This window comes from Leptinotarsa decemlineata, unplaced genomic scaffold (genome assembly GCF_025532065.1).
Source record: "Leptinotarsa decemlineata unplaced genomic scaffold, Ldec_3_MD MMD2_P_RNA_scaffold_2, whole genome shotgun sequence".
NCBI classification, from domain to species: domain Eukaryota; kingdom Metazoa; phylum Arthropoda; class Insecta; order Coleoptera; family Chrysomelidae; genus Leptinotarsa; species Leptinotarsa decemlineata.
In genome coordinates, this window is record NW_027412529.1 from 23,784,928 (window position 1) to 23,812,230 (window position 27,303).

At 33.9% G+C, this 27,303-nt stretch overlaps 1 protein-coding gene across 2 annotated transcripts; it reads right to left on the reverse strand.

The window, feature by feature from the left end:
• Nucleotides 1-208: 208 nt before the first annotated feature.
• On the reverse strand, nt 209-27,250 carry bou (glycosylphosphatidylinositol anchored membrane protein boudin). Of its 2 annotated transcripts, XM_074186029.1 has the most exons (4): nt 26,997-27,250; nt 12,949-13,104; nt 2,089-2,232; nt 209-1,465 (listed from the first exon to the last, which is right to left on the reverse strand). In XM_074186029.1, the coding sequence occupies exons 1-4, from the start codon at nt 27,052-27,054 to the stop codon at nt 1,260-1,262; spliced, it is 564 nt and encodes a 187-aa protein (XP_074042130.1). In that variant the 5' UTR covers nt 27,055-27,250; the 3' UTR covers nt 209-1,259. The 2 variants fall into 2 exon arrangements, with proteins under 2 accessions (XP_074042130.1, XP_074042123.1); XM_074186022.1 differs by lacking the exon at nt 2,089-2,232 and having other exon boundaries at nt 26,997-27,241.
• Between the last annotated feature and the right edge of the window lie 53 nt (nt 27,251-27,303).

The window sequence follows — 27,303 nt, forward strand, 5'->3', positions numbered from 1 at the left end:
AATTCTATAGATAAAAATGCAATAACAATATGACTACTGTCACCTTTCTTCCAAAAAAGTTGGATAACTACCGAATAACTGGCATGATTCTAAACTGGCTCAGTTATACTTAATCATTATACCTAAGAAAATATTTTTGTGGGCAATATTTCATAAGTGGTTATTATAGATAATGTTAAAGTGCTTAGGGAGTTGAAAGAATCAGGTGTGAAATTTAAAAAATATTTAATTTCGTCACATAACAGTAAAAGTTACAAAAAATCATAAGCCTTAAAAACGTGTTCTTCATTATATTAAAAAATAATAGTACTTTGTCTCATTGGGTTTAACAGTAGATATATCTATTGTAAATACTTTTCCTCACACCATAACTAAGGCAATGTGTGGAAAAAGTGTTCTCAATTGATTCATTTTACGCCAGAGGTTCCAATTCTATATATCAAAACAGTGAACCATGCGAACCACTATTTTTTCAAATTGTTTATTATGCTTTTTGTAATGATGGAAATAAAAGTGATTGTGTCAAAGATATTTTTCGGGTAATTGCTTTTACTGCGGTAGTGAGGTCAATAAACGGTATAGTATTGATGTTTCATGAGAAGAAAAATAAAAATCAATATCTATGTTCTAAAGGCCCATTTTTTCATAAAACTATATGAACTCATTTTCTGTAGGGATTTCTGAAATACCCTCAGTCAGTATAAATTCAACAATATACATTTCTAAAAGAATAGAACATCCTCATGGCAAAATGCCGAAGTTAGGATATCTGTAGAAGATATGCAGGTATATGATATAAACAAACTGATTATCTATTTACATTTATTAGATTATGATGATACGATTTTATTAGTTTTTCCAATCTATAATTTTTATACAAAAAAAAGTTAATACAGTAGTTCAGTATTAAATTCGATAATCTATGTGAAGGTAATAATTCCAATGAAAATCTTAGTTTTTATATTGAATACTGATTATTTTATAATGAACGATTTTTACTATACAAAAAAATTGTATAATGAATTGTCAACTTATAACTAGTAAATTAGAAATATTTTCTCCTATCTCATCATGTCTGGAAATATCACAGTTATTCCGTTATTTACTATAATTATGTTCTGCTGTTTGTGGAAACCTTTTTCTAAAAATCAAATACTTGTCAGTAAGGAAATGATTTACAAATGTATCTCAAAAAGCCACAAGATATGAATTATGAAATTTTCAGACTTTATATTATAACATGAATACGGATTGTTTATCTATAGAGAAAAGTAGATACAAAGCAAAAATCCCAACAGAGTCATTAGAAGGTAGTTGGGTTTAGTGAACCCGGCTGGATTGCACCCATCTCCTGTACAGGTGAAAACACATGTCCTGTAGTTGAGAATATCCCCAGGTTGCTTAACGTAGTTGCAATAGTTGCCTAGATCCAAAGATGAACAAAACCGTTTGGCTCCTATTCCTCCTGCAGATGAATAAATAATGAGTACATTTTGGTAAGTTATTTCAAAGAAATATGGCAACTACTGATAAATTCTTTGGCATAAAATGTTCGTTATTTTAAGATCAGGTCATGCTATTGTGGGCATGTCATACTATTTGAAAACCACTTGTCTAGTTGATAATGTTCCTTCTCATCACTTACTCTAGAAATAGAAATATTCTAGTACAAACATTCTGGATTCATCCTCCAAGAAAAATCGATTGAACTGTGAAGGACAAGACTAAGAAGACTCAAGTAAAAATTATATTTTTTTATTTAATTACATCAGCTTCCCTATTACCAATGTATGCAATATATGTATTATATGGAGAAATTGAGTATAGAGATATCATTTTTACCATTGACTAACTTGATCCATTATGCAATTATGTGGCCTTTGATTTTAAAAATTATTATTTTTAGACAAAGTCCGAATGTCTATCATTCAACAAGAAACATTGTCATATTAAAACTTAAATTGATTGATAAAATTCATGATAATAATATCTTGTATTCATATACACATCATCAATTGAGGATTGACCATAAATGAACTTCACTACGGACACCACATGCATAAACAAACAATACATAAACAATTTTACCATTCAGACTAAAGGTTTTAATACAATATTCAGCCTCAAAAACATCACTACAGTCGTTAGGTTCTATCCCTCCCAATTGAATCATTCCGTCGGAGCAGTCTGTGGATTTGGTAGCTGAACACTGGTAGCATTTCATTGCGTAGGCTGATTCCAGAGCAGCAGAAAGTAATGAAGATTGAAATTAGAAATAGTTCGCAAAAAATACATTTGTCCTGGAATAAGAGGTTTCTATATTCATTGTGCCAGTTGTTACGTTGATTTTTTTTTTCAAATTAAACTAAACAATTGAAATAGTAAATAGTCTTGTAGTAATGGTGAAAAATATCTGTGAGATAGATCTGTTGACATTCGTTCCGAAAAAAACGGGCAAGTGTCTTACATCATTTTGGGTATACCTACCAATAGCCATCTTTATTTCGGACAGGTTGGAGCCTGGCTCCCTTACCCTTTGGACTGATGTTCGTCAGGAAGACGAATGGGTCAAGACTGATCTATGGAATGACGGCATGAATGTCCTCAGACATCAGTGCCGCCCTTCAGGTGGACCCCTACCTGGCTGGGGTGTTTGGATGAAGATATTGTTCATTTTTTAACGGGGGACATGAGGGCCTCACTCGACAGAGTGTCTGGGCCTTCTATATCGGGAGGGGTCGTCTATAGCATAATCCATAGCTTCCCTAACTAACGCATTTTGGGTATACTATTAGGGTACCTATCTATATACCTACTATATCAAACATCAGAGCAGTTTGCAATTTAATAAAGTATACGGAGTTTTTCTACCTCTCCTACGTTGACTCCCTTAGCCTTTAATAGTCATCGTCTTTATGTGGTTTTTTAGGTTACCTAATTATTATCATCCGCCTTATTTTACGTAAAATACCAAATTATTAATATCAATGCAATGTACTCATTGTATTTTTTTTTTTCACCTTTTTTGTTTACGGAAAATGGATTTAAAATGTTTTAGATCTTTTCACAGCTCAACCCCTCATGGATTGTTGTGTGGCTCTTGACTTCTATCAACTGGAATTCCAGGTCTTATTATCATGATTCGTTTGGAATTCAATTCAGAAAGTGCTAATTTGAAAATGTACCTTGAATAATTTGGCCTCCGGTAAAAATAATTCAATATAATTTTGACGATAACAGATGAAACAACACATATATCCGAAATGAAACTCGGATATTTTGTTCTAGGTGATGATGGTCAAGTATATGATATTTTTGATAAAGTTAAAATGATATTAGAGTTCTTTGAAAGACCGATATTTTTTACATAAATAGGTAAGTTATATATTACTGGAGTTTTTTCCCAACTCCAAATCGTTATTTTCACACCTCGACACGTGTTTTGATCACCAAGTGATCATCTTCAAGAGGAAGATAAAACTAGAAACTACTCAAAACTAAAGCTATTTATGCTATTCAGGTACATCATGCAGGTAGGTAATCAGTAATACCACCCATACAAGTGTACCACCCTAAATTAATTTTACAATTGGCCTTTCTATTATTTTACAATATGTCCTTATGTATGTTTAAATGTTACAGCTATATATAGAACAATTTTCAGCTATATAAAATTAGTTTCACAATATTGCATATCTAAATATATTTACAATGTGTCTTTTTGTAGTAATCAGTAAACCCAACAATATTATTTCAACAAGCTATATAGTATGCTATTTGGTATTGGTTCGTTATCGATATTCATAATATTATTATGTTTACTTATTTCTACACTCTCATAGGCATCTAGTTGCCTGTTGTTATTAACTTGTCTAACTAATCTTAAAGAACTGAAGTCTATGGAATGGTTTTGTTGCAAAATATGATGGGCGACTGCTGATTTTTCAGGTCTTCCATATTTTAAGTGTGCTATGTGTTCCTTATATCTCTTCTTTTTCCTAATTATGTCATCTACAATACCCCTCGGGAAACCGTTAGTGGCTGCTATTTCCTGTATTGTACGTCACTAACGGTTTCCCGAGGGGTATTGTAGATGACATAATTAGGAAAAAGAAGTTTAGGTTAAGAATGAACAAAATCTCGACTTTCAGAAAGGACAAAAACCAAAATAAATACATCTCAGTTCCATACCACCAATATACGAAGAACTTTGGAAAGATTTTCAAGGAACTAGGTATGAAGGTGGTTTTTAAAACAAGTCATACACTGCAGAGCCTTTTGGGAAGTCCAGAAGACAAAGTCGAGAATTCGGAAAAGTCTGGAATTTACGAAATTGAATGTAAGGACTGCGATGCAAAATATTATGGACAGACAAAAAGATCTATTAAAGTGAGATATAAGGAACACATAGCACACTTAAAATATGGAAGACCTGAAAAATCAGCAGTCGCCCTTCATATTTTGCAACAAAACCATTCCATAGACTTCAGTTCTTTAAGATTAGTTAGACAAGTTAACAACAACAGGCAACTAGATGCCTATGAGAGTGTAGAATTAAGTAAACATAATAATATTATGAATAACGATAACGGACCAATACCAAATAGCATACTATATAGCTTGTTGAAATAATATTGTTGGGTTTACTGATTACTACAAAAAGACATTGTAAATATATTTAGATAGGCAATATTGTGAAACTAATTTTATATAGCTGAAAATTGTTCTATATATAGCTGTAACATTTAAACATACATAAGGACATATTGTAAGAGAATAGAAAGGCCAATTGTAAAATTAATTTAGGGTGATACACTTATATGGGTGGTATTACTGATTACCTACCTGTATGATGTACCTGAATAGCATAAATAGCTTTAGTTTTGAGTAGTTTCTAGTTTTATCTTCCCCTTGAAGATGATCACTTGGTGATCGAAACACGTGTCGAGGTGTAAAAATAACGATTTGGTGTTGGGAAAAAACGCCAGTAATATCCATTACTACACCAAAGGTTCCAAACAGTACATCATAAATAGATAAGTTTTTAAAAATCAGCATATTTTTGTACATTTTTAGATTTTCTATATTGGTTGCAATATTTAATATGATACATTTACAACTTTCAAAGGAATCTCCTTTTTGTCGGTATACTATTGTATACCGGTATACTATTGTAAATTTCATTTCGGTTTATTATGTTAATTTATAGTATCTCATTTTCCAATTGATATTTTATTGAATACCTGTTATGAACCTAATATCTACCTGGTTTCTAATTCCAAGTATCATGTAAGAGGGTGAACAACGAGCTATTTAGAATCGGATCTTTACAGTTGTTCATAGATCTCACATACAACCTATAAATACACATCCACATACCCAGCCACACCCATCCAGCATCCAGCCACACCGACATACCAGCTACGCCCACATATTCATCTACTCACACCCGCACATCAAGCCACAATCACACAACCGGTAACACACTCCGCGCAGGTGCGCGTTCAAGTATGAAATTGAAAATGGCTGAAAATTTCCATATTGGCGGGGTTGCTACATTTTCTTGTCCATAGGCGGATCACGTTTCCCCTAAGCAAAGAAAGGTTATCAAGGAAATAACTGAGAGTAACAGGAGTTACTGTACTTGAAATTTTATTATCTGTTAACGATCTGTAATCTTTATTATAGTTTCAATATTAGCCATGCCTTCGAACTCTTTATCTGTTTATAAACTTTTTCTATCCTAATGTCTATATTGTCATTCTTTTAATGACTATTCACGTACATACCAGCCAGCTTATCCCCAAAAAGAAAGTAGGCTGGTAGTTAGTAAAACTTTGTAAAGTCAATATCTATCTAAAATTTTTAATTATTTGGTTCATCAAACTGTATCAATAAAAAGTTTTAAAAAATTCGAATCTTCAATTCAACAACTAAATTCGGGTATACTTCCTAGTAACTTCAAAGTGGCAATACGAAAGATGGAAGGGAGATGAAAAAGAAAGTCTGGGATTTACGAAATAATTTGTAAGCATCTCTTTTTCGAAAATGCTCGAATGCTCAGTAACGTACCGAAATCGTGATTATATATATTTTTGGTTTCTGATTTGCCTTTTTATGTAGAAGAAAGCTATTTTTTATATTTTGTATCAAGAAAAAATCTTTCACCCCGTTCAAGGGGGTTGAACAAAACCCCTAAATGGAAAAAAATTGGAATATGAAGGCAATGAAAAGATACTTTGAAATTGATACAAACGATGGCTACTCATTATATTTCATTTCACATAAAATCTCTTCGGCCCTTCCATTGGGGTTGAACAACACCCCCCAAAATGAAAGAAAAAATATTGAGGGATGAAGGAAACAAAAAGCTACTCTGCAACTGACATGAATGATTCTCATCACTGCATATTATATTCTGTATCAAAGAACTTCGTCCCTGCCCAAAGGGGACGGAACTATTTGTTTTCGCACCGAAGGAACGTATGGTACGCAAATGTGTTCAAACATGTCGATAGATATACTTTCGAAAAATATATTCTGAAATTTCCATCAACAAACTATTTTTGATAAGTGAGAAATTTGACTTTTTTGAGTAATTCAGTTACGAATCTGTTTTAAATCTGTTTAAAATCTGTTTTTCCGTTAACCAGCTGTCGCACCCCTACGAACGACAACCCTCAGAAGTCGAAACTTGTGCGAGCTAAGGATTAACGAGGTCTTACCTTTTAACGTGTGATTCCTAACACGGGTTGGGCGATAGCAAGTGAAGATCGATCATTCAGACTAGGGCTTGAACCACCTACCAACACGGCGGTTCAAAGAGTGCTCAGGATTTGGAGTGCACTCCAGATCACTAAGCCTAAGGATTAAGTGGGGAATGGGAAAAAATACTGGCGTGGTCCAAACAGTACTGGCCGGTATCTCAATCGCCACAAAAGAAATAACCAGGAAAGGAATTTCTGGCAAAAACATAGCAATTTGCACTGACAGCAGACAGACAAGCCCTATTAGCCTTGAAAAGACAACGTGTAACCTCAGGGCTATAGCACTAGAGCAGAGGTTCTCAAAGTTATTTTGTCTACCGCCCACTTCGAGAATTAATTATTTTCAAGCGCCCCCAATTTTTTTTTACTTTACTACATCTTAAGAATCACAATCGCAGTCATTATTCTAATAATTAAATTATGTGTGTCATGTGAAAAAAGTTTTGACAGGTTTTTTTGGATGGTGCTCCACCCCATAATTCTCATTCAGTCAGCGAAGCTTTAACCGAAATCTTCGAAGACAGATGGATTGGTAATAATGGACCTTTTCGTTGGCCTCCTAGAACACCAGATGGCAATCCATTAGATTATTTAGTGTGGGGTTTCATTAAAAATATGGTTTACTCTACTCCAATAACAACAATGGAAGATATGAAATCGAGAGTTACAACTGCTTTCAATAGTTTGACTCCAGACTTGATCAGAAGCGCTACACATGACAATCTTTTGAAGAGATTACATGTTTGTTTAAGTAGAGGTGGAGATGTGATTGAACATATTCTGAAATACACTGACGATTAAATTAACTAATTAATTTATGGGTTTATTATTTTCAGTTTGTGTTTCAGCGTAAATAAAACTATTGTTTGAAGAGAAGTTTCATTCGATGGTTGAGGAGTATTTTAATAATCATATTTTCATTGTATTATCTGTGACTAATTGAGAAACATCAAACGAAATCTGTTTTACAAAAATGAGTGATGAACAAGGAAACCATGTCAATTTCCGTTTGAAACAGTTTATCTCGAAAATGGTTCAAAATAGAAATAGTATTATCTGAACAAAGTTAATCTAAAATTGGATGTAGAGCTCAAAAATGTTGAAATATATAGGGTGTTCCATTTGAAAAAATTTAGTTCCACTCATTTTTTCATGAGATCAAAGTATCTGCATTTTTTGAAGACCCTGTATGAGGCAAATGAAAATATGACTCGAAGTGAAGATCCTCATAGTATCACTCCACTATGAGGATACAGGGCTTTTCATGATGAGCGTTAATTAGCCGTTTTTGACAAACTATTTAACGGATCAACCTGAAAATTTCACTGTATGCATAAATCAATATGAGCTACACGCCTAAAATGTTTCAGACGAAGCGGAAGTATCACTCCACTCTATTTCAAATTTGATCGTTTTAGTGCAAGAGAGTTCAAGATTATCAGAATTTATAAAAGTTCATGTTTGGTAAAAAAAATATCGAAATTAATTTATGTCTTCTAAACGGTAATAGATAGGTATAGGGAAATAGTATATGAATTTGTTGACAAAGTGATAATGAATCATAATATGATATTATATACAGGGTATTCCATTTGAAAAATCAAAGAAGCCGCTACTTTATAGTAGAAACGACAATGCCGCTTCGTCTAAAATATTTTAGGCGTGTAGGTCATATTGACTTATGCATACTGTGGAATTTTCAGGTTGATCCGTTGAATAGTTTGCCAGAAACGGCTAATTAACGCTCATCATGAATACAATGCTAGAAACTTATCGCTTCGCATTGAAGCTTACCGCCATCTATTGTACAGTTTGACAACTATCGGACAGAAAATAGTTACTGTCTAGTCCCCTAGATGGCGTCACACGAGGAAATACGCGTTAAGCGTAGAGGAGCGGTAAAGTTTGTGTTAAAAGCAAAAAAATACATTTTTAAATTAGCCATCGTCCCCGCATCAACGCCCCCCAATCTTCTCTGTGTCCTTTACTGCCCCCCTATAGGCCTCCAGCGCCCACAAGGGGGCGTTATCGCCAACTTTGAGAAAGACTATACTAGAGTGTCACCAAGATTCCAAAGCCTCGGTAGATAATAACATTATCCTGAGCTGGGTTAAAAAGCACGACAGGAGTAAAGGTAATCGCATTGCCGACTCTTCAGCCGAAGAAGCGGCTAGACTAAGAATTTTAGGACCCAGTAGCACCTACGACCTACTTCAACAATTGCGGAACTAGCCACATGTTAAACCCATGCTCAATCCCTAAAGAGATGGTATGGAATCAAAGGATGCAATCTTGCCAGGATCAATTTGGGCGTCCCTGGAAGCTGGCGCCGAAGAAATATCTGGCGATGACTAGGAAAAATCTACGCTTAACAGTAGGATTTCTGACTAGCCACTATCAACTAAGGAAACACCTCCATAATATGGGGCTAGTGGACTCTATGCAGGATGTGTGAACAGGAAGATGACACTGTCAGGCATGGAGTGGAGTCATCGTCAATAAGAGAGTGTTGTTCGGAGAATATTGGCCTACACCTGCCGATATAAAGGAGATGTCTCCCAGAGACCCGTCCACCTTACTGGAAAGGACAGTATGGACGATAACCTAAAAGGACAACTCCTTGGGAGATTGTACAATGTATCACATGTGCCTAAGTGCTGTGGGCTTACATTCACCCTCCCTACTCTACAGATACAGATTGCAAGCAGTAGTAGAAGTACGGCGCAAATTACACATCAGAATTAGGTAGAGATAAAACATGTTTCTTCAATTTCAATACAAAGGTGGTCATGGAATTACAAAAAATATAAATATCTATAATATTTAAGATACTGTTAAACCATTCCAGACAACGATGCAGAGGGGAATACATGAAGTAATTTGTGTTTGTTAACGATATTTTAAACAATTGGTAATATCGGGTAGGATATCGTGGAATATTATATTGAATCAGATCGTTAATTGAAATGGTATCGGTCAATCCAATCAGAATTTTGACGGTGAATCTGATGTCAGTAATACCTCCTCTTTCAGCAAGATTGATTAGGTTCAATTCTCGACAAACGGAAACACGATTGTTTGGTGCGTGTCTCTAAAATATTTTTGTTGGCGTATCTAATATATTATAATGAGGATTCCAAATAGTTGAGGCAAAGCTCAGCAAGCTATTTAAGTATGCCATGAAGAGCATTCGTATTGTTTTCGAATTACTGAAAGGATAACTTGCCCACACAATAAAACAAAGTATTTTATTTACTTTTTTAGTAATATAAGATATATGCCTATCAAAATTCAATTTAGAGTCAAATATTATTCCCAAGTCCTTTACTTCGTTAGGTACATATTTTGAGATAATGGTTTCCTCATTTATAGCCGAAATGTGATGGATTATTTCGACGGAATATAATTTGATAGCATTTGTTGAAGTTTCCATACATATCAGCAACCCTGTATATTTAACAACCCCAATATATGAAATTTCACTTATATGATAATTTATCATGTCATCATCGTTTCTTTACTATATTATATACAAAAATATGTTTGTATATGTCACGTCTTCATTATGGGAATATGTTGAATATGTCGTAAAATACAGGGTGTATCTTAAATGATGTCATCGATTTCATATTGCCATCCAATTCAACATTATTATTCGATGATGCGGGCACTGTCGAATCCCTGGCAATGATATGTATGATTCTAGCACATTCACCTTCTTCACCATGTACTGGAAACTCGATGAGTACAATGTACAATCATCTTTCTTTTGATACTTCAACGACTGATACATCTTGTTCTGTATAAATAATATACACAACTCCAACTAGGGCATACATCTATCACTCATGCTTTATATTATTTATATTTCACAACGATTCTGTATCATTGGACAATGAATTCGACCAATCACATGGCACTGTCGCCATATGCAGCCACAAATGTCATTGGAATATGATTATATTTCGCAATCATCCCCCCTATATATAATAACCCTGGTGAAAGTTTTCTTGCATCACCTGACACATCTTCAGTCCACCATGCTGGATTGATCGCGCATTGTCAGGAGAACAGAATGGGCCAAATTGGACACTTTTAAAAGGACATTTCTGTTTCCAAACTAGATAGATGAAAACTGGGGGTCAAATTTTGTGACTAACTTAATGGTGAAAACCGCAAATCCATACCTATCATCGCTTCCGAGTTACAGCATGTTTTTCGAAAAAATTTCCAAAGCACTTTTTTACTGTAGGATTCAATGGTGTAAAAACTTATTTCCTAAAATGAAATATCAGTGGTTATTGATGGAAAACTATTTTTTCAAATGAGACACTCTGTATATTCCTGCATATTTCAATAGAGCTTAAAAGTACTTTTCCAAAAATGTAGCCACTTGATGTTTTGCTAGATTTGTCATCTTCGAAATACAGAGCTTTAGGTTTTTCATGTAGACTTTGAAACGCACACTTTGATCAAGTAGGCTTTATATGATGCGGGATGCGGCGATAAAACAGAATGTAAATCTGTTTTCGGCTGCAAATTTTGGCAGTAATTCTCCTACTCCTATTGAACTAATTAATTCGGCAAAAAACGGCAGATCAGTTTTATTGAAACTATGCCTGAAAAGCTTTCTTAACTTTTGGTAGCTACTACTGAACAATTTCATTCTGTCCAAGGCCTACTTGATCACAGTGTGCGTTTCAAAGTCTACACGAAAAAAACTAAAAGCTATGCATTTCAAAGATGACTCTAGCAAAACATTCAGTGTGCTACATTTTTGGAAAGGCAATTTTAAGCTATAATGAAATATGCAAGAATATACAGGGTGTCTCATTAAAAAAAGCAGTTCTCCATCAATAGCTATTGATATCTCATTTGAAAAAATAAGTTTTTTACACCATTGAATTCTACGTAAAAAAGTGCTTTGGAAATGTTTTCATAGAAACAAGAAATTTTTGACTGGAAAAAAGTTACAGCAACCGAAAAACATGCTGTAACTCAGAAACAATGATAGATATCGATATACGATTTTCATCATTAAGTTTGTCATAAAATTTTACCCTCAGACACATCCATCAGTTTCCATCTATCTAGTTTGAAAACAGGGGTTTCCCTTCCAAAGTTTCCAATTTGTCTCATTCTGAACAATTTCGGCTAGATCAATTGAGGTTAACTGGTTCAAAATTTAGTTTCAACATTAGTACCACAACAACATACTAACTATCAGGTCCATCTATTGAAACTATTGAAAAAAAGGCCAGTTAAATGAAAGCTTGTGAAGTAAAAAACGCTTTTTCAGCGTTGATAAATCATTCAGATTGCAATTCATAATAATAGATATTCATCTACGGAAGAGCTATGAGAAGTATAAGTTACTATTCTACTGATATGGGAACTAAGCCTTCCATGTGTAAAACATTTGGAAAGAGCAAAAATCACTAACCAAATGAAACTAATGATCGATGTAAACACGGCCACGCAACGGGCCGAAACTCAGGGCTAAAATATTACCGATTCCTTTAGTTCGAATAGTGTTATAGAGGGCGCAGACATCATAAGTTTGTTTTGCCTATACTTTTTTATAATAATGATAAATATAATCTGATGTGTATTTATGCATAAACTGATATGTATGAATATGTTTTAACAATTATTTACTTTTTTGAGCATTGTTGAGGCATCTCTGCTGAAAAAGTTTAGGGAAGTGGGTTGTAATTATAGTATACTAAATATAATATACCTCGAGTATACAATTAACATTTCAACTAGACTGAACATAATGAAAATATGTAAATTATTCGTCTATGTTTCAATTCAAATTCAAACAATTTTTCTGGACTCTTCCAATTATAGGATTTGAATATTCTGATGTAGATACATTAAAAATAGATTAATATCTAGTTATCGAAAAATGTTCAAGGTCAATCGATACTATTAGCGCGTCGAGATTCATACAGGTTAGTTCATATAGAAAGGTTAGCAAGGAAAATAAATAAGTGAGATAATTGAAGTGTTAAATGAAATGAAGTTGTTAAATTTGTCGAATGTATGAAGGAACCCAAAAGGCCGTTAAGATATAAACTGAATCAGTAATTTTGTTAGTCTCCTTGCATTTGTAATAATGTATTCATTATTACAAAGTTAGTCTTACTTCTCTCAATGTTAGAGTTCTCTAAAATACCTTCAAATCTGCCAACGTGTTTGATGCAATATTGGGCACCGTAAACATTATCACATGGTTGTGGTGTAATGTCTATATCACTAGTTAACCACTCGTTGCATTGGAATGGGTTATTGGAGTCACTTCCTGAACATTGGTAGCAATTCAAAGCAGTACCTGCCAAAAAATTGTATATTTAGATTAATTGGACAAACAATCACCTATTTTCCTATAGAACATATATAAAAATAAATTGAAGGAGGTATATTTTTAGAAGAGATTAATTTTTGGGAAAGGCAGGTTTTGGCTTTCTACGTCTCCATTTTTATACAATAAAATGTGGAAATCTTCCTAGGAAAGGAAGAAAGTAAATAATTTCAATATAAACTCTTTGAAAAAAGTGAGAATCATGCAAAGAAGTAACTTTCAGATACAAACTGGAAGAAAGGGTCCCCCCGAAATAACTACTTTCATAGAAACATTGAATTACACAAAAAAAACTACTTTTATATGAACATTGAATTATACAGAAAACACGTTTTTCTATTCAGTTTGAACTCCAAACATTCGTTATGGAATCGAACGAATATTATTTACTGGATTGCTACACCATGTAAGGGGTCTTCCAACAGGGATTTCCTAAATTTGACAATTGATAACGGTCCGCTCATCTTGTTGAAGCTACATCTGTCAAATTAGTTGACATTTATTCAGTCTGTTTTCCAAATCACCATGGACTGATACAGCATTCAACAACACGTGAAAATGATAAAATTGTTTTATCAAAATGGGTGTTCTAATCGAGCAATGTATTGCGCGCTTCGTCCATTTTATGGTCGCCATAATCGTCCTACCTAGAGGACTATTTACAATGTGGTGGATAAATTGGAGTCCACTGGTTCAGTAAACGATCGACCAACACCCGTACGTCGGCGAAACGCAAGATCTGCCGAAAACACCGCCGCTGCCTGTGAGAGTGTACAGGAATTTTCGAGGCAGTCGATTTCGCGTCGCTCACAAGAACTCGGCCTTTCGCAGACCACAACTTGGCGTATTTTGCGTCGTAACTTTGGCCTACTTGCGTACAAAATTCAACTGACCCAGGAAGTGAAAGTAGACGACCATAGACAACGACATGTGTACGCTGAATGGGCTCTGGAACAGTTGGCAACTGACCCTAATTTTCTTTCAAAAATCATCTTCAGCGATGATGCCCATTCCGGGATGTCGAATTTGAGACGATACCAATCCACAAGAGCGCCCAATACATCCCGAAAAAGTCACTGTTTGTTGTGGATTTTAGGCTGGCGGCATCATCGGTCCATATTAATTTGAGAACAACGTTGGCCAGGTGAGCAACTATAGGTTGATGATTACAACTTCTTTTCGGGTGAATTGGATGATCTGGAAACCAACGACATGTGGTTTGAACAGAACGGCACTACGTGCTACACAGCTCATGCCACATTGGATATTCTGCACGAGCGATTTGAGGGCATGGTCATCTCACCTGGAGGCGATGTGAACTGGCCACCGATATCATGCGATTTGACCCTGTTAGACTTTTTCTTGTGGGTTATTTTGTGTCGCAGGTGTATGTGAATGAGCCACAAACCACAGCGGTCTTCAAAAGAAACATAATGCATGCCATTGGTCAAATCTAGCCTGATTTATGCCCCAAAGTCATGGAAAATTCCACACATTATGGCATCAATGGGTCTTTTTTTATTCGTTTGAAAGACCCATCAAACGAAAAAAAAGTTTCGATGATATCTCACACACACTTTGTTCTATTTAAAAGTAATCGTTGGGAAGCGTTTACCGAAAGACCCTAGAGAGAAAAAAATTCACTTACATGGAACACTGTTTTCCTCAATGACGAGCATCGATGTTTCGAAATAAGACAATTGCCTTACTGCCTCTTCAGCACCAATCAGGATAACATTACAAGATGAAGCACTCAATTCAAACATGAAATTACGACTTTATGTCATGCATAAGTAAAATCGACTCATGTTCGCAGTACGTAATACATTTCATTCGCTTTTTTATTTAATCTCAGTCATAGGAATTTTGTTAAAATTGAAAGAGGTATTTTTTTGAAAGAGAGATTCTTGGAAAAGAAAAGAGGAGTGGAAAGTGAAAACCTTTCTTATAAAAAGCTCTCTTTCTTCTGAACCTCTCCTAAAAAATAACCCTTGCAATGTAAACAAAATTTCTATGACTGGGATTAAATCAAATAAGCGAATGAATAACATTACATATTGTCATAGATGACATGAGTAGATTTAACTCATTCGTGACATAAAGTCGTCATTTTATGAATGAATTGAGTGCTTCATATTGTAATGATATCCAGATTGGTGCTGAAGAGACAATAAAGCAAGTGTATTATTCCGCAACATCGATGTCCGCCATTGAGAAAGACAATGTTTCATAACGAATGTTTGGAGTACAAACTGAATAGAAAAACTGTCTTTTGTATAATTCGATGATCAGATATTTGTAAAATATTTTTTTCGTGAAATGCAATGTTTATATTGTTGTCAATCATGTCCGAAAGGTAATAACGCAGGCCGCCACTGGTAACCATAAACAAAACGTGACGTAGCTGAAACTGTACCACTCGAGAAGCAGCAAAAGAACTTCGGCGAAAATTCCACGATGTTCGATTGCGATATTTAAACGCTGGCTGCGGGCATATCTTTACAGTCAAGTACACAGAGAAGTGGACGTAACAGTGCGGTACGCGAAGTGATCTAGTAAGACAATAGACATTCAAATAATAGTTGAAATTTTTAGTTGAAGTGTTTGTTGTATTTCAGTGAAATGAAGTTTGGTTTCATTATTCAGTGTAGTCAATTATTGGTGAACCCACGGGTAAACACGTAACAATATGAAAGTAGTTGTTTCGATCGGGCTTTTTATTTCTGTTTATGTCTGAAAGTAACTTCTTGGCATGATCTACACATCTTTGTAAAGAGTTTATTTCGAAATTATTTGCTTTTTTTCCTTTTTTTGAAAGATTCCAATTTTTCTGCATAAAGATGGATAAGTATAAAGCCAAAACAAACCTTTCTTTTCCAAAAATATACTATTAATAATGAATTGCATTGATATACTCCGGATTCAAGGAATTAGATGTAATGTCAACAGTTGCTAATACGAGCAAACCAAGTAAAAACTTTCAAATCGACTTATGACGTTGAAGGTCTTGAATGGAATGTTCATTTAATACATCAACATCTACAAACGAATAATCCTTATCTAAACATACGACGAGTTTTATTCCTATAACGACCATCTTGCTTACGCGACGCTTCAAATAACTTTGGATTTATTCGTTGCTTCTTTTGACATACAAAGGACAAAAAACTTCCTCATCAACCATCTTACTCAAATTATAAACAAGATAACACGGTTTCCTGACTGAAAAAGATAACTAATCAGTTATGAATTTTAAATAGGTTTCATGATAATTTTTGATTGAGAGTAGCTCTTTTTTCGTTACACGATATTAATGAATTAATCTTTGATACATAAAATAACTAGCTCACGAAAATTAGAACGTTCCAAAATTTTCATGGATATAAAACAACTTCGAATTAAAAATCGTGAAAAATATTCAATAATTCCTGGATAATTTTAAAAACATTGCGAAACCCAAAGATTGCAGAATAATAGAAGGAAGTGGTACCTAATAGGCTATTATTTGCCAAAACCGGTCTCCACAGATACTAAAGTGAATAGTGAGTTATAGTCCGTTCATAATTTGTTGATAGCTCACTGCAAGTTTGACCCTCATTAGAGAACTGAAATACAGAGAGGACAGCTAATATGATATAATAACAAAAATCAAACTAAAACTGGTAGTTTAAGATGTTTTCGACTAACCCACCTTGTATCTGAAGAAATACAATACAGCTATAAAACTTTTAATCCGATTATGTAGGTATTTTGAGTGGAAATGAGTGACCAGTGTCGTAGAGTATATGATTAAAACATTAGTTACTTTAAATAAATAAATATATTAATATTCTTAAACTGTAGGTACTGTAAACTGTATTTTTATTTAAAAAAAAATTCTTTATTTTATTCAAAAATAATAAGTTACTTGCAATTTGTAAAAGATACATTTATTTAATTAATACCTATTTTTAAATGATATAAACTACGATTACTTACAAAACTATTCAAATTCAAAATAAACAGGATCATCTTCGGAATTCGAGTCGTCTTGCAGGTTAATAATTAGCGGTTGTGTCTCTACAGTCGCATCAATTATATTGTCAAGATCCCACATTTTTTGTTCTTCTTCTATTGCATGTCTTACTGCATCTCGCCAATTTTGTTCTGTAATATGTTGTAAAGACTCATATAACAATTCACGTACAGCTTGTATTTTATATGACGTATTTTTTCTAGCCACATAGCTTTTCATTTGTGCCCAAGTTCAATTGGATTTAATTCGCAGTGGTAGGGTGGAAGTCTAAGGACTGTGATGTTTCGTCTTTCCGCCATTTTGTCAACTACGTATTTCTTGAACTTTCTTTGTGTTGCCGGGCAATTTTTAAAAGTTCTGCTTTAACCATTCCATCTTCGTAAGGCAGGGACTTATTCCGCAGCCAGTCAATAATATCCTGTTTCTTCCACGCAGTCGTTGGAAGTCTTTCAACTAGTCGTGAATGATAAGGTGCATTATCTTATACTATAATTGAGTTTGGTGGTATATGTTCAATCATCTGCTCAAAATACTCTTCGAAAACATCAGCTGTCATCTCCTCGTGATAGTCTTTTGTGCTTTTGGATTCAAATTCCAACAAACCATGCTTAGCAAATTCTTTTTCACTGCCAATGTGAGAAACTATTAATCTACTGCCTTTACCAGAGGGTGGGGAAATACCAGTAGACCAATCTTCCATAAAGGCTTGCCTGGAGCTTGATATATTTTTATCTGTCCAAATTTTTGTGAGAGTATGACCTGCGTTCACCCACGTTTCGTCCTGATAGTAAATTGGCCTTCCTTCAGCCCGAAATTTTCGTATAGATCTTAGATACTTTCTTCTCCAACATATTATCTCTTCCCGGTCAATCAAAAGTGATTTTCGGTCTGATTTCTCCCACCGGAAATTTAATTCTTTTAAAACTTGCCACAATTTGGTTCGTCCGACATGAGGCAAATCCGGGTCGTCTCTAACTTCTTGTAAAATTTTGTTTAAGTTGGGTATTTCTTTTTGGTAAAAAAATTCGTGAATTTTCCTTCGAATACCATTTTTGGCAAATTCATCAATTTCAATAGGTTTTCTCCCCCTCTTTAAGTATTCGTTTGTATTTGGGTTAGCTATACCTTTTTTTTCTTTCTGATAGGAACCTATATATTGTTGACTCCCCTACGCCCGTCATGTTGGCACAACTCTTGATTATGTTCTGAACAGTGTTTGTGGGATTCTGAGAAACCAGAGCATCGTGAACGTTCAAAACAATAGTCTTCTCTCTTGGTGAATAGACAGACTTACTGACTGTACGCAACAGTACCGGTGTAAAACTTGATGATGTTGATGATGATGACGAAGCCATCGCAAGCAATCAAACAAAACAAGCAGGAACGAAAGGTACGTATATGTTTGTAGGAATATGAAAAAAAGTTACTCACGCACTGCACAAAATTCGCAAAATAAATATTAGAGACGTTAATTACTGCCGTAGACGCCGAAACACCAACGAGCCGTAAATTAAATGCGATTAAAAAATGTACTAAACCAAAAATTATTTTCGTTCGTAACAACTTCACCCTTTCAAGGCAAGTTTCGAATATAAACTGAAGCTTTATATTTAATGAATAAACACCTCAGTAACCTCCGCCTATGATTTTACGAGTTTTACGACCGTTTTCTGACTTGGGCCCTCATTTTGTGCTATCGACAAATTATGAACGGACTACAGTTCGTTATTCAATTTTAAAATAACATTATTGTCTATTTTGTTATTTTTAAGGGTAATTCAAAAAATACGATAAATACTTCAAATAAACAAGACACAACTGTTCAATTGAATCATAACTGGATCTCAAAACTTGATTGAGTCTTTAAAAATGTCACCTCCGTAGATAATTACTATTGAAGGCCGATTCCAGCGAATAAAAACCAGTTAACTCTATTTTGTCTTATTCTTCAAATTCACGATTCTTCAAGGTTTTCAAAATTACTAAGGAACAACTGACTGTTTTTTAAAATTTCATGTCGAAGCTGAAAATTGAACTCTGCCTTGTTAGAAAGTGATTTTATTGATATCAATAAAATATTCGTAATTTTAGATAGCTACTTATTTTTTGCACGAAAAAATTATTCATAAGGATCATCTTATAAAAAAATACTAAAAGAATTCCAACAAAAAAAATTAATCCGGCCCAGGCTGAATGATATCTGATTTTTATTCCACAACGAATGTTTGAAATACAAACTGAGTAGAGAAAAGTATCTTCTGTATAATTCAGTGTTCATACAGAAGTATTTGTTTCGAAAGAATTTTTTTCTTTCGTGTAATTCAATGTTTATATGAAAGTAGCTGTTTCAGGAGGACTTTCTTTCAGTTTGTGTCTGAAAATTACTTCTTTGCATGATCTACACATCTATGTATAGAGTTACTCATTTTCAAATTGATTACTTCCTTCCTTTCTTTGGAAGATTCGCTCATCCCTTTTTTTGTATCAAGATGGAGTAGTAGAAAGCCAAAAACTTTCTTTCCTAAAACATTTTCTTTCAAGGCAAACCATTAGAAATACGTTATTCAATTTCATTTGACAGTGTACTTCACAGACATTGAATTCAGAAGTCAATTAAATGCAAATGAGATCGCGTAAAAAGTCTATCCTGTAGGAAGTGTTGAAGTGAAGGATCCTTGACATACCACAATGAACGCCCTTATTGGCATCAATGGCGGATTAAAGAGAAGTGTAATATCGATAGACTCAAGGACAACCACTGATGAAAATCTATTCGAATAAGTATTTTTTGGGAGAGGTCATTCGCCATCAAAAATGCTAAATTCAGTCTCCCAATTTCCTCTCTAATAAAAATCTACGGAAATGAAGAGAACTAATTGCTTTTGCTAAATAACTAATGATAATAACAATTCTCAGCATCATATGCTCACCGAGATATGTCAAATACTGCTATGTTTGGTCTAGTTCGATCGAGAGTTTTTGACAAAATATTTTACATGGGAAGAGGGTCCAAATGATCACACCAGGGATATTCTATACATTTTGCATATGATGATAAAAATGAGAGGTGAAGAGCGTGTCTCGAATGTATATGCAGAGCGGCCTATTTGCTCTTTGTAAACTTGAATATTAGCAACCTGGAAAATATTATTACGTGTGTGTATATAAATCACGGTTTGGTCGGAGGAAGGAAGTGAAGAAAGGTGTGGGGTATTAGTGTTATTACTGATTGAAAAAAAATTAACAGATTTTATTTTGGTTCGTTTCCGGGTTTTGCCGTGGTCTTCTTTGGTTACAATCTCCAAACGTTTCAACTGCAACTGCGGCAGTCACCTTCAGTGGCGTGGTCGAAGTACTCTTCTTGGCGTATCAACTGAAAATGTTTCATACGTCAAAAAGAGTACTTCGACCACGCCAGTGAAGATGACTGCCGCAGTTGCTGTTGAAACGTTAGAAATTGTAACCACAGACCACGGCAAAACCCGGACACCAACCAAAACATTGATGCCCGCCGTGCAAGCCTACATTCCTATGTAACAAATTATTCCGAAAAAAGATTTGACAAAACATTGTAACATTCAAATGAGTAGTATTTCGCGCTGAGAGGTTGGCAACTATCAAAAGTAATAGTTGACATTGACGATCCTATCAAAACTGACAGAGGACGAATGAAAATGCTCTTCAGTCGTCAGTTCTGATACGTTAACTGTCAATTATGATATGTCAGCTGTCACTTTTGATACATTAGTCCCGATGTGTAAACTGCCAGTTGAATGTTTTTTAAAATGTAACAAAATGGATAAAAACGTAACTTGGTCATTCCAAACGTTGAAAAGAAACGTTTTGTTACGAAAGTAACGCCAGGAACAACAATGATTCTTTAATAATGGGTTGTCCTGGTATGATAACTTGGATCCCTTGTACCTATGGCACCATCAATAAAGATATAATAAAACGATGAGTACAATTCAAGTGACGCCGCTTGACGATGTCAAGTTGATATTCCAATTGTCAGGTATTTACATTCGGAATAAAATTGATATCAGGTAAATTCGATTTCTGCACCATCTATCAACGTGTGTACAAAGTACAAAGTTGGGTCAATCTCATTTCTCGCGTCAAGAGTTTTTAACAAAACGAAAGCGAATCGGTAAAAACACCAGGGTTTCTATGCATCTTTTTTCGACATTCCTTTCATACTTCTCGCCTCCCGCACGCCTTGTTTCTTGCGTGGTTTTGTTTATTTTGGATTCAACAAACTTCAAATGGTTAAATCCAAAAAACAGATTTGAGCTATGCTGCTGAACCTAGAAAACAATTCTTGCATGACGTTATCTCAATATCTGAGAGACATATATCTATTGAATATTTGAATTGTCGGATGTTTCCAGATTTATTAGCCGTGGTTTGCAGACTTTTATACCTGATGTTTCGTCTGTTACTGCGGTCCTGGTGCGTTTGTAATAATGGAAGTAGAAGTCGGACGGCAGACCACGGCTAATAAATCCGGAAACAACCGATTGTTAGCGTACACATGATATTAGACAGTTGTTAGGTACCTATGTGTTTTGATTCAGTTCTTAGAATAATGAATGTACGTATAAATGTTGGTTGGTGTGGAATGCATATTATTTATTCTCGCGCGATTAGTTGCACGCGACCTTATTTCGTTGGGGTGACACTTCAACAATATCGCTCTCAAAAAATACCCGGTAGGTATTCAGTTATACTCCTTCAAAACAAGAAGGTTGTTAAGTTACGAGTTTGAAGTGGTTACATCAAAAAACACGAAAAACTCATAAGAAATTTTTGGACCTCCTCTTTTAATACCTCATACTCGATGAGAAAAAGTGAACTTAAAGGGGTGAAACCATACTTAATACTTTACTTCTGCTTTTGTTATGGAGATGCACAAAAACTGTTGGAAAATTATCAAATTGTTGAAACCTTCACCAGTGTGAAAGTTACGATTTATGTTGGATTCGAAAAGTGAGATCGGAAAATTCATTCCAAGGTTTCTGTTCTTCAAATACTTGAATTCTCAGAATGTACCTAGTTCGAGGAGTATTAGGTCGAATTTTTTTGTATCAATAGAGTATAGAGTCAAATATACAACCAGTCATCAAAGTTGCGTTTGTTGGTGCGTTCAATAAACCAGGAGGAGGCTCTTTTTATGGCTAAAATGTAGCAGTTTTAGAATATGCACAGGATCGAAGCTTCGTTACGTGAGTAATATTTATAAAGATCTGATTTGGACGTTATAAACCAATGAAAGTTGCTTTCGTGTGTTCAAATTACTAGTTCGAAGCAGTTTTTTCCATTTTTTATCGACCTTCCTTGGGTATTTTCGAAGAAATTGAGAAACAAACATATCAGCCATGGAAAAACTGCGTATAAACTTAAATTTTGTACATTTCTGAAGACGGAGGCAGACTTTAGCCTCCTAAACGTTAAAATAAGTATTGTATAATTTTTTAGCTCTTTTTTTGATAAGCAAAATTATTAATAATGACAAGTTACTGATAAATAAAAAATGTTTCTGTGTGCAAAATACTTTGAATTTACGCAGTAACTTATCGGAGTAAACTAAAATGTTTGCCCTTTCTACACGTGTATAAAAATCTCTATTACAATTTTCATACTTTTCAGATTGTGGAAGGTGAAAATACCTACGATAAAAAATATCCTCCACAAAAAATTACTTTCGCTCAATAGTTTTTTCGAGAAGCTGCCTTTGCAATTTCAGTAACGTGACTGGTCCATGACATTTGAATATCATTTGACATAAAACAAATAAATCGACGTAGCTAATGAGATTGCGATGGCTCATTTTCAAAATACAGGTAGGTACCTACTCCATTACCAGAAGCTATATGGATATTGAGCTATTTCAGAATCCGTTTAAATAATAACTGTTGTAACAGTGAGTGATATTTTGACTGTGGTGTGGGGAAATATATTTAGTAAATTTGATTTTACTATTGCTGTCGTTGCTATTAAATCATTAGTACCGTAGACAGAAATATTGAGTCAGTCTACTAAACTAATATTTGTTTTGCTGATGTTTATGAAGTGCGAATCTGTAAAGTGAAAGTCTAACAAACTTTCACTCAATTATAAAATTGAGGGAAAATATCAATAGTGGAGTTAGAGCTGTCAAGTCCGTCAAAAAAAAACACAAAGGAGCTAATATTTTCTTGAAATATATAAATCTTCATTAACTTTATTACATAATTAACTAAGTTCTACAAAAAAGTATTGTAACCTTTTTGATATTTCTAGCAGCTTCTTAGATTTTCGTCATTATACATTCAACATTGATTTATTTTACAAACAAATTAAAATATTAAAAACTCGTTTGAACTTGTGTTAATCTCATAAGGTACGATGCTTTTTGCAAATTCTCAATAGATGTGTCAAGCCAAAATATGTTATTTTCTAAAAGAAATCATCAATATTTGTCCATTTTTCACTAATTATTCGACAATTTCAGTTGTTTCTTAGTAAAAATAGAATTGACTTTTTTTCGAAATTTTACAGTTATTCAAAAAGTGATAGAACTCATGAAGATGAATAAATTTAAACTCTTTCATGTTTTAGCATTTGGGTTTCGATACATTTTTTAAGATTCCCTGTCATAAAAAAGCATTATCGATAAAATATCGATGAAAAGTAAAACAGTTTTTGCTATACATATTTTTTCTATTTTATTTCTAATAATCACAAAACTATCAGATTATAACAAAAATATGTTGAACTCTCATGTATTATTTATTATAAATGTTTTCAGTAATAAGGAGAGGTATTGAGGGTTTTCAGTAATTTTCAAATAGTTTCCGAAATGTCGTTCCATCTCGACTTACAAAAAACAATCAATTGTACATAGATACCTTTTCTCATGAATATTTCTCTTTATTGGTGAAAACCGTATGAAAATTCATTCCAAAGTTTGTCAGTTTATGGCAGTGAGATAATCCATTTCATAACTATGTAGCGATGAAAATAACAACGTTGGAGCAATGTCATTTTTTTATAAGCCATATATAAATATATCAAATTGAGAAATGGGTGGTGGGATTCTGGGCTATAATTTTGAGCAATGGATTTACCCATTGGGCGTCTGGATATGCGTTTTGGAGCAAAACGCATATCTGTGGGAAGATATCTCAATGAATGGTAAAAGCAATACATAACGTACAGGTACATACAGATCCCACAATCACCACAAATCCAACAACAATACACATACCTTACAACTAACGTCATATCTTATGTTCCCGTTTCATCTGAGAAGTTGATACGCATCGGTTATAGGTATAATATAAGAACAACTTTTTGAACTACCAACACATTGAGATCTCTTTTGACACAAACTAAACCCTAAAGTACGGTTGAAAAAACGAAAGATTGTATTTACAATATACCTTGTTTCTAGTTATGTACGTGAAATCTCAGACCCCTAGATGTGAGAAAAAATGAGCATCGTAAATATATAAGGAGAAGACAGATGGCAGAATCGGGGATAGCGGAGCATATTCTAAATCATCTGGTGATCACGCTATAGAATGGAGTGAAACAAAAATCATCACGAAAGAAACTCATGAACAAATAAGAAAACTCAAAGAATCTGCATGAATTCTTTTAGCAGGTAACAAGTGTATTTCGAATAGCTCTGTGGTACCTGGTTGCCATTACTAAGAAGAGATATTAAATACGGAAATATGAATCTTAGCTGAATTCTCAAAAAACATCCAGTATATGTATTCATGTATATAAGAAACAACTGGACATTTCATTATTTTGACGTATGCCAAAAGAATTAGAGTTCGCACAATTTGAGGTGAAAGTTTTGTAGTGAACTTCAGGCTTTAAAACGGAAAAAAACTGTTTTCCGAAACGTCGACCACTAAAGAAAGCTAAGTATAAATATTGAATTTTCTCAATTAATTTTTTCAAATTGTAAGCAAAATTTATGAATACGACAAGTTACTGACTGATTGGATTCTTCAGTGGTTTATATTACGCAGAACTTTTTCGGGATGAACTTTTCAATTTGCTCTTTATTACACTAACCAGATTCTCTATTGATTTAGCTTTGTTTATTTTTCAGATTGTGGAAGGTTATATACCTTCCACAATCACAAACACACTTAAGACAAATCGTAGACCCAAGCTACCACTCCAAGAGTATCAAAAAATTACTCTATAACAGAAGTCCTACCTAGTACTAAATACGCTGAGTTATGAAGGATTGCTTCAAATATGCTAAGAAAAGTTTATGAAGCATAGGTATCAGTCCCGTGATAGTTAAACTAATAGAATATAAGTAACATGTCTATATGATTTTCAATAATACAATTGATTCCATATGAAAAATTAATCTTTCTATAGGAGTCAGCGGAGTCGAAATATCAATCATCATTATTAGAAATTTCAAAAATAAAGATCACTGATTTTTACTATACCTCTTTAATTATTCTCTCCGGAGATGAGTAAAACAGATATACAAACGCTCAGTAGAACACACAAAAAAATGCACAGTACCGTCGACGGTACCGGTCCAATGAATAATCGAAAAAATTATTAACGATTGTTTTTAATCGGACTACACCACTGGATTCACGTACTTAATTTTGAAATGGTTTATGTCAAAATTATGTCAAGTTTGTTCGTCGTTGAAATAGTTTTGCGTGAAATAATTAGGAAAAATATATTAGAATGGTGTAGGTGCAAAAGATTTTTTCAACTATCTAATAACTTTAATGAATAACAAATTTCAATTAAATTTAGGGCAGTTGATAGACCAAAAGTTGTTGAATTCAGTGGAGTAGTCAAGTTTTATTCCCTCATCTGTTGAACTATGTTCTCCAATTGGGTGTAAAATATATACTTTATAAGGGTGCTTCCAATTTGAATCGGTCACAATGCAATATATACTGATTATTCGTACCTATTTGTAGAATGCAATAAACTATATGAAAATTTGATAAAGATGATACAAGAAATGAAATACTAGAATCATCATTTGAAACAATATTCAGAATATGAAAATACTTCAAAACAAAAATGTTTTGACAATTTTTAGTTGAAATTCATTGTTACTCAATTTCCTACCTACATTCGTTGTTCAATTTTTACGACATAAAAAATAATAATACTTTTTGAAAACTTTTACAACTCCTCAAAAATCAATGAAAAGTCAGTTAGAGACCAAAAACGCATCATTCAAAAAATTGTTTCATTTGAAGTGATACCTGGTCAAACTGAAGAAACATTTCGGAAAACTTACTGTCAATACAGTGTACCCATTATGATGCAAGGGCTAAAAACGAAGTGATTATCACATTGAAACCTAATATTCTCTGTCTTCGACAAATCGAAGACACATTTTCAATGCAAGCAGCACAACTATTAGATCCTGTGTTAGTTTTGAAGAAGAACTTATCGTATAATACATGTTAAATTAGAAAAAAAACGCATTAGATACATGTACTTTCAGATTGTAAACATACACATTTTATACCAATCTATAGGCTGTAAGTATACACACTAAAAAAGTTGAGAGAATTAGGTACATTGTATGTTTAATTACCTAACTTTTGTTCGACAAGTCAATTCATTATAACTTATTTTCAGCATAAAAAACGTGATAACATTTATGTATTTTTAAATCTACAATTATTAATAACTAGAATGCTTTTCAGCACGTAGAAAGTACCTACAAACGCGCACGCAAATTTGACTGAAATATTTTATTTCTGGTAATTTTGCTCAATAACAAAACAAATGTTGACTAATATAGGGACCTACATAACCGGACCCAAAACAATGAAAACAACATACTCACTGCTTCCAACCAGAACACTAACACAAATTATAAATACAAATTTGGTGCACAACCACATTATATAAATGTATTTGCTATGCTTTTTTGGGTCACTAATAAATTACATCGAATATGCAGTATGCCCTAATAAAACAACACACCGTTGTCACTATAGTTTTCACCGTTGTGGTTATTAGAATGACGTCATGCAGAAGCACGAAGTCGACTAGCCACGCCACACCTCGTCGCACACGATGAAATGATGAAATGAAAATGAAATGAGAAACAAGGAACTGTGACCGATGCGATGCGATGACCGATGCCGATG